At 35.7% G+C, this 15,668-nt stretch overlaps 1 protein-coding gene across 1 annotated transcript in view; it reads left to right on the top strand.

The window, feature by feature from the left end:
- Nucleotides 1-4,733: 4,733 nt before the first annotated feature.
- LOC108741642 (transmembrane and TPR repeat-containing protein CG4050) overlaps nucleotides 4,734-15,668 on the top strand; it is a 33,489-nt gene continuing 22,554 nt past the window's right edge. The window contains exons 1-3 of the mRNA XM_018476504.1: nucleotides 4,734-4,907; nucleotides 4,959-5,297; nucleotides 13,183-13,319. Of these exons, the coding sequence (XP_018332006.1) occupies nucleotides 5,112-5,297; nucleotides 13,183-13,319 (323 nt within the window). The 5' untranslated portion in view covers nucleotides 4,734-4,907; nucleotides 4,959-5,111. The remainder of the gene's footprint in view (nucleotides 4,908-4,958; nucleotides 5,298-13,182; nucleotides 13,320-15,668) is intronic.

Here is a 15,668-nt window from a genome sequence, read left to right as displayed (position 1 = left end):
TCGAAAGTTGAACGACATCCTGGTCACTCCCCAGTCTTAAAGAATAGTTTAATTGGGAAATGGCATATTCAATTGAGTAATATTTGTTAAAATATATTCTTCCTAAAAACTCCTTCGTGTGGTACAAATAATGTTAGATATCTGATCCACCTTTTTGTATTGAATTACCATTGCTGCAGTAGCATCTACCTATCGTACAGATTCATTTGGCAAATTTGTTGGCTGCGACAAATTGTGGAACACGTGCCAAGACTACCTTCGTGACTTTACGTAGTCACAGGCAATTTTTAGGATAAATGTCTTTAAGTCTGTCGATAAAGATTTTTACTGCAAAGTGGTCCTCGACAACGATGCCTCTGGGAACTGATATTGAGGTTTAATAAGACGTTTAATACTAGCAGGAGTTCTATTACGATTAATCCTATTGGGTACTTACACTTGTTGAGTTTTTTTACATTTATATTAAATTAATCTTTGTTTTCAGTATAACTTTGTGCGTTTTCCTGGAGTCAGTTTTTATCTAGGGATTTGCAATACAATAAGAAACTAAAAATGCAATTTGGTTTACTTCAGATTGTCGTAACTAACTGTTAATTAACGAAAAGCAAATCAGAAAATATTCGCGTCTATCACGTACTGTTATGCAAGGGAAGAAAAAGTAGGGAAAGAGCGAATGTAAAGATAGGAGATGAAAAATTAGAAGAAGTGGCTGATTTTAGATATATAGGAAGTCAAATAAGTCAGGGCGGAAGGAGTAGTAGGGATATAAAGCAGAGGATAGCACAGGGTCGTGTCGCCTTTAATAAAAAGAAATCACTTCTATGCTCGCGAACGGTTAATTTGGAAATTTCGAAAAAGGTTGTTAAAGGTGTATGTTTGGAGCGCGGCGATGTACGGGTACGAAACATGGACAGTGGGCGCGGTGGAAAAGAAAAGGTTAGAAACGTTCGTAATGATGAGGATAACGTAGATAGAGAAGGTTAGAAATGAAGAGGCATTAGAAAGAGTAAGAGAACAGAGGACTATATGGAGGTCAATAAGAAATAGGCGAGATAAGTTCGTAGGACACCTTCTCAGACATGAAGGTCTAGTCAGAGACATATTAGAGGCAGAAACAGGAGTTAGGAGGGGTAGAGGTAGACCTAGATTAGATTACTGTTCGCAAATAGTTAAAGATGTGGGATGTTCTAGTTTTGGGGTAATGCGAAGATTAGCTCAGGATAGGAAGGAGTGGAGGTGCGTGTCCAACCAGTCTTAGGACTGACGACCTTACGATGATGATGATGACCTATCACGTTAAATATAAGTATGTAAATGTGACAATTTAAAACGATTGAATTTATTTAACTACAACTGAATTTGAAATTAATAACGATGACGAAAACTTGCGATAAAGACTCTTTCATACCGTCGTTTTATTCTAACGACTTTTTCGCGCTTCGTCGAGCGTTATTTTCTGGCGTCGATACAATATGCTTACTACCAGTGGCGATCGGCAGGTGGGTAGCTGTATTATATTATGAGGCTTTAATAACTGTTGCAGCTCTCGTTTTGTACCTGCAGTTGAAAGCTTTGGAGTAATGGAAGCGGAAAGTATGGGTTAAACATCGGTGTCATAGACGGTTGGTTGTATGTACGCGGATGTAATTTTATAAACGAAAATTGAATATTATGAAATAGTGGCCAATCGGATTTGTTGTTCATTATTATTCCTTTGATTTCCAACTTTATTGATCATAAATATGCATCGGTATACTGCGTACCTACTCATGGGTGAATTGGTTTAATGAAAGCACGTAAAATAGGGTATACCTTTTTAGCTACTTGAACCAAAAACAAAAAATTGTCATGAATAATTTATTTACCCATATACGTATTTTTAGATAACGTACTCTTGCATGATTGATCAACGAACTACGATGCATTATTACCAAATGTGTCACAGGTTGGAGAATAGGAACTACAGTAGTCCAACATAGCTCACATATAGATGCATTTTTACTACATCATACATCCTCCGGGTGGTCGTGCAGGCGTCAGGGTTGGTGCGCATTAGTAACCAAATCGCCAGGTGTGTAGCGTAAGCAGTCGCTTCAGGTGTCGGACCAGTTATTTAGTATCGACCCAGGTATCGGAAATGATCCCTGCAGCAGACCACACGAAGTCCACCCGTAAAACTAAGATCACTGACAACAGATCCCACTAAATTTTGGAAAGACCGGAAGCTTAGTAAGAGATGTGTGGTAGATGTTCACGAAAGTGTTCTCGCCCGTTCCACTCATCATAAGGATGGAACTTGGGATGGCTTACAAGTGCCGGAGTGCAAGTAATCTGATTAGGAACAGGATTCATCTCTCTAACATTCGATCAATGATTAAGATTGGTACTACGAGAGGTCCGAAAGCCCCAGGTGGGGCATCTGTCTATCTATCTGTTCGACTGTCTGAGGTTGGAATCGTAGATCAGTGGTTAAACCCCGCATTCTGGGTAAAAGAAGTAGGCACCTTGACGGGTCAGCGGCGTGCATCCACTCTGGTATCAGACTTGCTTAACTCGGCTTCACCAAAGGGTAGTAGGGGACGTTTCTTACCTCCTAGGAGAAACTGGGCATATATCAATCCCGCACCCGTGCTGTAGGAATCATCACGTTACGCAAAATAAGTCGGGGATAACTCCCCTACGTACGTCCAACTGCTGTCTAATGTAATTCTTCTCTAATTGTAGAAATAATGTCAACCTGATATTCCGCTCCATTTTCACTGATAAATGACAGTGGGATTATCCGCCCAGTGAAGGCACATGATTAACTTTCATAAAACATCTGAAGACACCGACAAATCAGTCTTTCATCAGAGTAAGCAAAGGATTACTTTCATGCTCAAAAGATAAAACAGGAATCGGTTAAGTGGAACTTAACTAAATTTATAGGTTCACTAAGCACTACAGACCGAGAAGAATATAAGCAAAGTACATTATTTACTGAGGGACAGATAGTTAACGAGAGGTTTACATGTTTGAATAGAGGCCGGTATTTTCTTGTATGAATATAACACGTTTCTGCCTTTAGCAAAACATTATTAAAGATGACCCTAACATTTTGATTGCATTCAATTGGATGATGTCCTGACAGTCTTTTCTATCTGACAAGGGCACATTTAAGTGAAATACCTCAAAACTGACAGAACTACAAACCCTTAATTTTAAAAGCATTCCAATTTATTTCTTGTCTTTTTTCTACGAACGTTATAACCTGTTAACCTTAGAATAGACCGTCAGTCATTTGTCTACTTACAGTCTTTCATGTTCAGTTTTTGACGAAATATTTCTCTTTTAATAAAAATACAATAACTTAGGACCGATGGGAATAACTGCCTTCTACTGTTTCCTGAAATGAACATGAAATTAAGTAATAATAGATCACTTCTAAGAAGGCAGTTTAAGAAACAGATCCATATGAAGCACTCAATTTTGAATTGGCTTTTGTTAAACTCCAAATATACCTAAAGATATGTTTTGCATGAATTATCTCTAGGATGCACTCTACAACGGAAATAGTGGTATATCGGATATCTCTATCTGAATCTGATGCAAAAACAGCATGATATAATGTCAATGATGGAGTTATGGTCAAAAATGCATCCAAAGCGAAAATGAAAATGGACCACTTTGGAACTCGATGTGGTGGACGTGCAGGTGTCAGGGTCGGTGCGCTACCTGGCATTAGTAGCTAAATCGCCAGGTGTGTAGCGTAAGCAGTCGCTTCAGGTGGCGGACCAGTTATTTAGTATCGACCCAGGTATCCGAGATGATCCCTGCGGGCAGCCCACACGAAGTCCACCCATAAAAAAAACAGGTCCCACTAATGTTAGAAAAGACCGGAACCTTAGTAAGAGATGTGTGGTAGAGGTTCCTGAAAGTGTTCTCGCTCGTTCCACACATCAAAAGGATGGAGTTTGGGATGACTTACAAGTGCCGGAGTGCAAGCAATCTAACTGGGAGGTGGGATTCGTCCTTCGAACATCGGATCAATGATGAAAGCTGGTGCTTCTGGAAGTCCGGAAGCCCCAGGTGGGAAATGCCCCTATCTGTCCAGCCGTCTGAGGTTGAAATCATAGATCAGTGGTTATACTTGGCATGCAGGGGAAGAGAAGTAGGCACGTTGACGGGGATCAAAATTGCTAATAAGCAACGTTCAAGAGGAACCTTGACATGGAATCACTGCTTACCGCAGCCACGCCATGGGAGGATATGCCGCAATTTTACCATTGCTTCGCCGGGTTTGGTATATCTACATTGGGGTGTTCCGATCACTGTGGCAAATTTGTAGAAACTCCAAGCAACTTTTCTCAAAAGTTCCTGCATTTGTAATTTTTCAAAAAGGTTAAGCAGAATTTGTCAGAGTAGAGGAAGGCACCGCATTGCTACAGGTACGTCATTTTGGACTGATCACTTTCAAAATATTCTTATATGGAGGAAAGTGCTCATCTTCAATGGATGACAACTTACTTTAGCTACCTACGTGGAGCTTCCTGACTCTAGTTGTCTGCTTTTCACATTTGTAACTTTCAATGGTCTGTGTGAACGTGTGTGTGTGTGTGAGCGAGTGTAAGCTCCACAGGGACAGATACTAAAAGGGAACCGGACAGACGAAGCGCTTGCGCCTAATAATCTTGCAACGAACAGATCATATTCTAGGTCATGTGACGCACAGACGCAGTATGGCAGCATAGCTTCTGAAAACGTAACTGTGCGACCAACCAGTTTAGTTCACGGGCATCGAGCGTTGTAGTTGGGAGTAAGCACAGTTCGTGGAGGTCAAAGCTTGCTTACCCGAATGCTTAGTTCAACGAATTTTAACGCCTGTGTATTATTTAATTGGTACTCAAGCTAAACAAGCCTTATTTCGTGTAAAAATCTAATTAACATGGTTATCAAATGATTTTACCGCAATTTTCCAGGGACGTACAAATACTTAAAAGAGATTAACCCATTGGATTGGGTCTAAAATGCAAAAAAACATTAAGAACTCAATTCCAACGTAATCCCTTTATTTTTTACTCATTCAGTACCAATTCGTTCTCCTGGTGATGTGATCAAAGCTGTGTTTTAAAATGGGGTTGAAAACTGCTCTGAGTGCTATCATCGTATTAACTTCGGTTATGGTTTATCATAACAGTTGTTACTGTGGTTTTGTCTTTGATGACATAAGTGCCATTAAAGACAATCGGGATTTAAGGACCCATACGCCACTAGTTAATATTTTTTTCAACGATTTCTGGGGAACCCCTATGCACAAAGTAAGTAATTGGTGTTGTGGTATCGGGAATGTCTTCTTAGATAAAGTAGTGACAAATTGATTACATTCCAAATGCATAGGTACTCTGATACACATGCTGACACATTACCCCAGTAGGGACCTTTTAAAACTATAAGGCGGTTTAAGTAGAGGCACATTTGTATGAAGCATAGAAGAAACGTGCAGCTATTTGTAGGATAATACCCTCAAGTTCATGCACCGGCAGTGTCAATCTTGTTAGCAACAACTGAGCAATTAAACTGAAATATTTCTGAGAAGAGCATCGCACCAGAACATACCAGCGTGTAGTTTTGAAAGATACTAAATCAGATCAAGAACTTTTAGAAGCGAAATGCTTGGGTGTAGAAATATGCACACATTCCTCATTCAGTTCCACTTGAAAATACTAATTATACTAGAACTGCACTGGTTAACCACGTCTCCGAATTGATATTCTCTCCATTCTGTTGGCGTTGTGTAACGATCTGACCTATTTCACTGCTGAAGTATTTGAACCTCGAAGGAGCCTATTAAGAGCAGTTGATCTTTTTATTAATTTAAGCGTGGAGTAAACTCTCCCATGTAACGAATACGTTCACTTTAAAATACAGAAAGGAAACACTGTTGAAGACTGTTTGCCATTCTTATTTCGAAATTTAACGAACATCCTTCCAATGAGAGTTCTGTAAAATTTTAATATATTTTGTACTTCACTGCTTTTATATTTGTGTTTTATTAACATTTCAAATTTTCCTATTGGCTTGAAACTTTATGAAATCAAAGGATTTAAGGTTACCACATGTAAAGCCCTTTAAATCGTGTCATAAATCTTGTTTGCGAGCGGGTTCGGGGACAACAGCCGACCACAGAATTCGTTTGTGGTTTCATAAACTTGTGGTTATTAAGACCGTTGTTTATTTCAAGTTTGAATCGGAAATAAAAACGTTAAAAAGAATAAAGCATTTAATTATGTGGGTTTCACAAAACAGTGCATGTAGGAAAAGTGCAATTTCGTAGTTTCTTGAATGAAGGTCATGCATTTGAGTTACCGTCACTCAATTTAATTTGCCGAAAAGAGACAGTTCAATGTGCTATTTGAATAATTCCGTCGATTATGAGTAGATTATGAAACTTGGCCTTCTTCTCTTGATACTGTTAGGTGTACTGAACAGAAGCATTTGTTATTTGCCTATTGAATCAGCTGAAAACTTCAGACATACAATGAAGAAAATTTACTGCTTTCTTCATTTGTACAAATGACTTTCCAGGGAGTCAAACAGACATTTCTTTGAAAGAATAAGAAAAGCAGTTGTGTAAGCAGTAAAGGAACCACTTTTTTGCAATCTAATTTTCTAAACACACATACACTGTAATGTAGAGACGTATTAGAAACACAAACTGGAGTTAAGAGAAGTAGAGGTAGCCCTATGTTAGATTACTGTTAACAAATAGTTAAGGATGTGGGATGATCTAATTTTAGGGAAATACGAAGATTAGCTCAGTATAGGAAAGAGTGGAGGTACGTGTCCATCCAGTCTTAAGACTGACGACCCTATGATGATAAGCACTATTAAATTTTATAATAAAATAGAAAGTAACTAATTAATCAAATAGTAAACTAGAGAAAATATCATATATCCAGAGGATTTCTTGTGCAGTGCTATTTTTCTCAAGCATTATAGTTTCCACTGACGAAGGAATCCTTAAAACTGGAAGGACCAAAGTTCTATCTAATGCCGTTTTGGGAATGAACAGTGAAATTCTATTAATGTCATACACGTATCTATATATTGTACATTCATATTACAAATTGTAACAGTATTGTAAAGTGGATGCTAGTCATACATTAAATAAATTATATGGAAAATATACGTTATCGATAGCCAAGTATGTAATGCCTAATGCAATGTAGTTTCTTTTAGTTCCGATTTGAACAAGCGCGAGCGTGCTGCATTGCATTTATATGTCTGAATGTAGATTTCTCAATTTTCCTCTTAGAAACATTCTTAAAAACCATTCTAAATATTGTATCAATTTATAACAATTACATACGTTAGCAAATGCTTTAAAACTGAATATCTTAGCACAACCTTCTTGTATTAATAGTCAAATGTTGAAAGATTAAACAGATTGGGCTATGGTTTTCTACGCGATTGACAGCTAAAGCTACGTATAGATTGGATAAAGTAATTTAGATTGAGTCAATTCAATCGAAACATCATTAAGCCGACTCTGTGCGAAATTGCTGTAGGAAGGCGAGAGTTAATGAGCTCTTTCAGGCATTGTTCTGTCTTAGTCTAACTTGGGGGTCGGTTATTTGTCCAATATTGGTTCAACAGCATCAAGCCACGATAATGGAACGAGTCGTTTTCGTATTCACACATTCAAACCCCAGCAGCGTCTCAAGCATTTTCGCAATACATTCTGTATTACATAATGATTCGTTATCGTTCTTTTCTACTTGGTATTTTCCACACGTATGGTGTAACATGGATTCTCTGCATATTGTTGAATTCTTAGAATAATTGTACTGGATTCCGTCCAAGTTTCAGATAACTAATTTAGTCTAAAGATATTAGTGGAATCCGAAGATATTTCAAGGCGGCTGTGATAAGGAATTGCCGGGCATTTCCAGCATAATTATGCACATCAAGCTCTGGGAATAACATTAATTAATTCTTGTCATGATGAACTATTCTGTATAATATATAGTAAATGGCCAAAGTATATAATACACATCTAATTTTCTTTTTCCTTTTCTTCTACAATACGATATTAAGTAATAAGAAAGTGACTTCTATAAACTTATTGAAATGTATTCGAAAACCGATAAGTAGGCATGTTCTTTGTAATTTTTATTTCTGAACCTACGTAGGTTATATTTAAGTCTTACCTAAAACGAGTATTACATGTAGCCAATCGTCTAGTAAAGAGCATATTTAATGAGACGTGGAAAAACCGCCCACGTTTAGAAAGTGAACCTCGAAGCGGTCTGTTATTTAAGCAATTCCCTCTTTTGTTATTTTAATTGGTTTAACTACCTAATAGTATGCTGTGTTTCTCCAATTGCATACATTTGTATAATTTCTATCAATACCTTCATAAGTAGATCACAAACATTAAAATTATAACAGCCCGTAACAAATTCGTCTAGCTTATTTCTTCCAGATCTTCCAATCGATTGCATAAAAATTTGGTCTGATTTAAGATCAAACAAATATTAGAAGGATAAAAAAGTACAGTACAAAAAACATTAACGATTAATAATAATATAAGAGAATATTTTAATACATTTCAAGTCATTATTATGATCTATTAAGTACTATTAACTGTCCAAACATTTGTCAGGTGTTAATGCATATTTTAGAAGGGTTAAAAATTAATGAACAGTCATGTGAGAAAAGCTGTAAACAAATATTTTCATTAGAGTCGTCAGTTTCAAAATGACAAACTAATACATAGATCATAAAATAATAGAAATGACCACGAAATACAATAAGAGATTTTAATTTTATCATACAGAGATTATGTTCAGAGTTTAATAATACTGCTACAACTGGATATACTTTCATTTTTATGAAATTATGAGTTTTTTTCAGCACCTTGTGTCTATATGTTTACCTCTCTTACCCCTTCACAATTTCGCACAAAAACAGTATTTCACATTAGTTTTCCACGGTTTGCTTTCTATAAAGGCGTTCACGTTTCCGTCATTAATCTGAATTGATTCTTCCCGCTTCAGTTTATGATTTTCAAAGCTTTCCTAGCTACGCTGGGAATTCTAAGGCGCCAGAACTTTTGATTTCGGAGGCATTCAGATTATGGAATATTGGTCCCTTTCCAAACAATTATTTTTAAGATCCACTGGTGAGCGAAATGATTCGCTCGAATCTGGGTCCGCATTTATTGAAAAGTTATAACTGACCTTTCTCTCTGCAGTCGATTTGGCGAAAGTACGTTCAATTTAATTGCAATGACTTTTTGTTCGTGCAAATTAATTATGACGCGATAGGAGTCAATGTTTTATTCAATTTTTATCTCTTTCTTATAAATTATAATTATGCGAAATACTACAATGATATTAATTGCTCATGAAAACTGCAGACACCTCATAAATTTGATTGAAGCTACAATTTTTATCACAAGTATTGAGGTACTACAATATTAATTTCTGTTTTGATAATGAATGTTGTTAACCAGAATTGCACATTTAAAATTAATCGTAAGGTTTAAGCAGGAAAATGTTTGAATTGTTTGATAACGCCACGTACATATACAATATCGGTTCATATTTGCAATCCGCATAATATAAATTAGGTACATATTTTCGGTCCAATCAACACCCGGCTTATTTTATGCATTATGATTTTCATGAATTGACGGGAGCTTTTGTGCATGCATTAGGTATATGTGTGAATAGATATACGATTAATGCTGCGCCGGGATGTAGGTTGCATCGGTTAATTTAGTGTAGTCAATTCGGACGAACGTAAGTAATAACCAACATTTTATGTTGAATGATAGTTATAAAGTATGTTATCATATCTCCACTCTTCCCTATCATGCGCTAATCGTCGCATTTCTTAAAACAAGAACATCCCACATCCTTAACTATATGCGAACAGAAATCTAATCTAGGTCTACCTCTACTCCTCCTAACTCCTGTTTCTGCCTCTAATATGTCTCCGACTAGACCTTCATGCGTATTGACCTCCATAGAGTCGTCCTTTAACAATCTTTTCCGAATTTCTAAATTAACTGTTCGCGGGCATAGAAGTGACATCTTTTTATTGAAGGCAACTCGACGCTGTACTATCATCTGCTTTATATCTCTACTGCTCCTTCCGTCTGACTTATCTGACTTCCTAGATACCTAAAATCAGCCACTTCTTATAATCTTTCGTCTCCTATTTTTATATTCGCTCTTTCCCTACTTTTTCTTCCGTTGCGTACCAGTATTTTTGTTTTACTTTTATTTATTTTCGTACAGTAGAGCTTTCTCAATACTGCTTCCATTTTATTTAAAGTTATCTCTAAGTCCTCGTTGGTAGATGCTAATATCTGACAAATCTGAATCTTTTGCCCCTGTATCTATCCCTACAGTTGTACAGTTTTTAATGATGTTGATCGCGTCTTCGATGTATAGATTAAAAAGTACCGATCACAGTGTGCATCCTTGTGTGACTCCGTTCCTAATATTTACTTCTCTACGTAGCTGATTCAGCTCTATAACTGCCTGTTGTTCTTTACACAAACTACGTACCACACTTATAAAATATGTATTAGAAAAATATCTAGTGAATTCTACCCGTTCTACATTTGTAGCAGAGGTGAGGGTATCCCAAGTCGGTCAATAGAAAACAATTTTGAGATATCTTACGTGTCGGCTAATTCTCGTAATTCTGCACGAATCTCGTATAAAATGACTGTTTAATGTGCTCAGATTCGCCCGTTTGCAGTCGTAAAAATTGAACGGGAGTCTTTCGTTTACGAGGGCATTTCGTTTTCTATATTTAGGATAATATTTGATTCCCATTCGTAAATGGAAGCACGAAGAAAATTTAATTTAAACGCGAATCCTGCTCTTGCAGATGCACTTATAAAGAATTAGTGTTGCATTTCAAAAAAGCAACGAAATATAACACTGTGCAGTCTAGCGACTAGAAGTCATAATGGAAGTAAGTGGAAAGTGGCTGTAAGATGAGATACCTTTAGCGACAGGTTCGTTTTACAACAAGCACGATAATAGGAGAAGTGTGCTACATTCAACTTTTTCGCTGTGTTGATGTGTTTCCTTACAAAATCAATAAGAGAAGTTATAGATTGGAAAGACTTTATCCTTTTCTGTTATCTTTTACTGTTGTGTAACGTCCCAATATTCTAAAATTTATTGAAAGTTGAAAAATAAATGTGCCCATATGACTTGTAAAACAACCCTATTATACAATATCAAATTATTGTCAGTACATCGCCATCTATAAATACATTTACTTACTACCAGTAACTGCAATAAGTATTGTATATACGAAGTCACCGGTATACATCATAGATGGCGATATACTGCCAGTTACTCCATATTAACTAACTACTTACAGTAGGGGAACTTTGGGGTTGTTCGATGATTTGTATTGATGAAAGCTAATAAGAAATCTCAAAAACCTTCATGAATATAAACTTGTTTATTTCAAAAATGGAACACAGTTAGGTAATGTGAAATTCCTAATATTTTCCACCTTCCAAAATATATCACTGACCTAAATATTAATATCAATATATAGAGATAAAAGGTGGATCTAAATAACAGTAGTAGAAGTAAATTTTGGACAATTAGTTTTATCGTGTCACTTCGGTTTGCAGCCTCTGGTTGTCTTACAGACAATTTATTTTTCCGTGTATTTAATGTACTGTAACTAATGACAAAATGCGTTCGGTGTATCGGTATTAGCCCTGCTTTTTATTGCGTTCCAAATGTGAACGAAAATCAGATTTACAAAGTCATAAAACCCGTCTAAAAACGCGCCAGCTACTGTTATTGAAACAGTTATTTAAAAGGTAGTTTTAATTTTTTCCTCATTTACTACAACCTACACATTTCGACGATGATCGAATTGGAGCACAACTTTAAAGCTACAATAGACTTTGTTGACATCGCTTACTATTAAAGCAATATCTAATATTAAGTATTCAGCTGATATCTCAACTGGTAATCAATAGTTTTTTTGTACATTTTTTCAATGTCTATCAAATATACAACAGAAGGGGGGAAAATATGAAAGTGTCTGCTTTTATTCAGCGACAATCTAGAAATAAATGTCGACGATTTGGATAATAACGTTAAATAGAATGGAATAAAATGTTGAAACATTTTACAATGATGATTTTTCTATAAAATTTGTTTCAAAACATTTTCTGACTACCAGTTCATATAATCAATTAAATATAAAAATGAGTTGTGTTCCGGACTGCACCACGAATGGAATTCAACAACGTATTTTAGTTTTGCGCAAAAAGATTTTTGTATTTTCCTGAATTTAGGGCTCTAATTTTTTTCTATAACCACGTTATGACGCTATCTCTACCATAAAATTTAAAATGCGAAGCCGTTGTTTGCGCTTGATGTGTGTCATTTATTTAGAAAACAACGTCTCTTTACTGGAGTTTTATATCCTGTTTCTGTGCTTAACAGCTCGGGCTGGCGATAAAAGTTGAAGCAATAAGAACTTAATATATTTTATTTTTCATGTTCTGCCAGCTGATTTAATTAGTGTAAGTCATTTTTCTGTTTTTCTTTTCTTTTTATTTTGGGAATCAATTTTTTTATTATGACGGTTAATAATCAAGAGGCAGTAATGTTATATATAATGCAAAGTAGGCACCTACTGAAAAAGAAACAAAAACAGGTGAAATTCATCGCTGTTTGGGCCATCATCATTATAAGGTCGTCAGTCCTAAGACTGATTGGACACACATCTCCACTGTTTCCTATCCTGAGCTAATTTGCGAACAGTAATCTAAGTCTACCTCTACTCCTCTCAACTCCCGTTTCTGCCTCTAATATGTCCCTGACTAGAATTTAAGGCTGAGAAGGTGTCCTATTAACCTATTGTTTCATTCAAACATATTACCTTCTATAGTCGGCCTTTTTGACAGCATACGCATTAACGCTATTGAATGCGCGCTGAAGAATGTCAAAAAGTGCCTGCTACAGATTAATAAACTTTGTGTGTTTATTTGTAGCTGAGTGTATGTTGGTGAACACATGTTGTTGAACGTACGTACATACATATTAAAAATTAACACACAAAAAAGGATTTTATGTTGTGATAACCATAAAATTGATACCTAATTATATAATTTTTGTTGCACTGTTATCTTTTTTATTTCAGGAGCAGAGTCACAAGTCATACAGGCCTCTCACGGTGCTAACGTTTAGATGGAATTACTACTTCCAACAGTTAGAACCCTTAGGCTACCACTTGGTTAATGTTGTTTTCCATGCCGTTGTATGTCTTCTGTATTTTAGGTAAGCATAGTAATCTACGTTTACTCATCATCAAATCACAATGATTCGGCTATCTAAATTTGATAGGTAGTATTATTTAACAAATTATTAATTTAACTAATGGTGAAAATTATTAACTGAAACGTTCATTAGGTAGTTATTAAAAAGATCGACTGCAAAATACAATCCTGTATCATTTTCTCAGTAGATAATGACGGCTTCCCTTTTCCTTCCCTTTAATAAGTCGGTGAATGTAAACCTGGAGCGAATTCAAACACCCTCTCCTCTTTTTACAACGAAATCAATCTCTGCCCTCTATTGAAAAGTACCTTCTGATGGTGGCATAGCGCCTATTCAAGCTTCTACTGATAGAAATCTTTTCATTTGTAGAAGTAGGTGCGCAAAACTCGGCATTATTACAACTTCGAAGCAATCGTCCAACTGTCGTGATTTCAAATAAGACTTTAGTTCGTTGCGACGCCTAAATCCTAAATAGATAATTTATCCCTTGAGCGACGTCGACTGATTACAAGAAGTTCAAGTTTCATCAATTAGAAGACGCGAGTTCAATTACTAAAGGACTTTTGTTTTGTTCGGGAAATGAGAGTAGCATCTGCGGTTCATTCAAGTGGGCTCAATTTAGAACCGTAGGAGTGTAATTCATTAATTATATTTTTCACTTATAAGAACGAAACCTATTCATCTCGACAATTATGACAATTGTATCAAAACTGGTTGTACTTAAATCGCCGATGATTTGACATTTATTCTTTTTATTGTACCTAACATATCTGAATATTATGGTAAAAGTAGAAGATGTTGCATGAAATAAATAAACTCTGCAAAGCAGCTAAAGCGGTAGAGTAACTTCTATTAGCATCATATATAATGAATGATATTATTCGATTTCTAAATTTCGAAATTCATAGAATAGTGACGATAGGTCATTGAATTTCATCCATTATAAAAAGTATTTACTATTATTAACATATTTGCAGTTTTAAATTGAAATTAATTTTGTGTATTTTATTCTGCGGAAAGGTTTTTCCGCTATGTGTTCTAGCGCAATGTAAATTTTATGCAGTTAAGTAATTATACAATAGGGAAATTTTTGTTTAAGGAATAATTAAATTTATACACTTCTGGTGCAAGATTAAAATCATAAACCTAAATTAGATAAAAAAAGTTAACGAACCGGGTATGCTAACTCGATTATAATGGATGTAAAATTCAAGTCCTGCAACAATATCACAGATGAAAATTTTTAAGAGAAAATTCACGGTTAGTTTAACAAAATCGAGACCTTCTTTTCTTCTGAAGGGGTTGTTTCTCTAATTACTTACACAGACGCGATGTCCCAAAAATTGTCTAAGAAAATATCGTAATATTATAGTTTTTGCAGAAACAAAAAAAGACAACCAACTGTCAACAATAATTGTTTATAAAATTGGGTTGTTTTGTTGTGTGTTTAATCCACGACTTTCAGACATATCACTGATGCGCTATGTTGGATCTCGATAGGAGTAGAGGTGATTCAGAATCTGATGATCCTTTTTTGTTATGTATAGAAATATGACAATGGTAGGCCATTCAATATATACCTGTTCGAAATTCGACAAAAGTATCAAGATACTCTGGCGTATTCCTTAAGATTATAATCCTTTTACTCACTTACAAGTATAAATTTAACCACTACGATTCTTTACGTATCTAATTCAGTTAATAACCATTAATCTTAATTAATTGTTTTCTTGACATGTCATTAATAAGACATTAATATGTAAACGTAAATTATTTTCTTTTTTCTATGTAGGCACTTATTATTAAGCGTAAAAGTTTCTATTTGTACTTAATTGCTGCTCGTAATTATTTTTCCGCGTTTTTGTAGTATAAATTTAACGAGAACGCGGCCGGCATTATTTGAACGAAATAAATTGCTGCAAGTGCTAGTAATAGTGCCTCCATTACAAGTCATACGTAAAGCGAACGTTGCAGTTTAACATTTTAATCTCAGTAATTGGTGGTTAAGACAATAGAATTCCAGCAGTCGCACTTTATTCAAAGACAGACGACGCAGTCCCTGCATACATATAAGTTGAAAGTTATGCGAGTTTGAATACGTATGCGAAAAACCACTCCTGCTAACAGTGGTGTGCTTTTTCTTGGCGTGCCTAATTCTTACGTTTTCTAAAGGCAGTTGTTGCTTTCACAAGTGCTGGAAGTAGCGGATGGGTCCTTTGAGAGTTATTTTACCTTATACTGTTAACAAGAAGGGCGAATGAAAGGAATACCCCAGAAGAGTCACGTCAGATACACCTACTCCCTCAATTCAAATATCATATTTCAGCAAACGTAGATACCTAAGTACTT

Source organism: Agrilus planipennis, unplaced genomic scaffold (assembly GCF_000699045.2).
Source record: "Agrilus planipennis isolate EAB-ADULT unplaced genomic scaffold, Apla_2.0 scaffold194, whole genome shotgun sequence".
Classification (NCBI taxonomy): domain Eukaryota; kingdom Metazoa; phylum Arthropoda; class Insecta; order Coleoptera; family Buprestidae; genus Agrilus; species Agrilus planipennis.
This window is presented reverse-complemented; position numbering and strand designations above follow the sequence as displayed.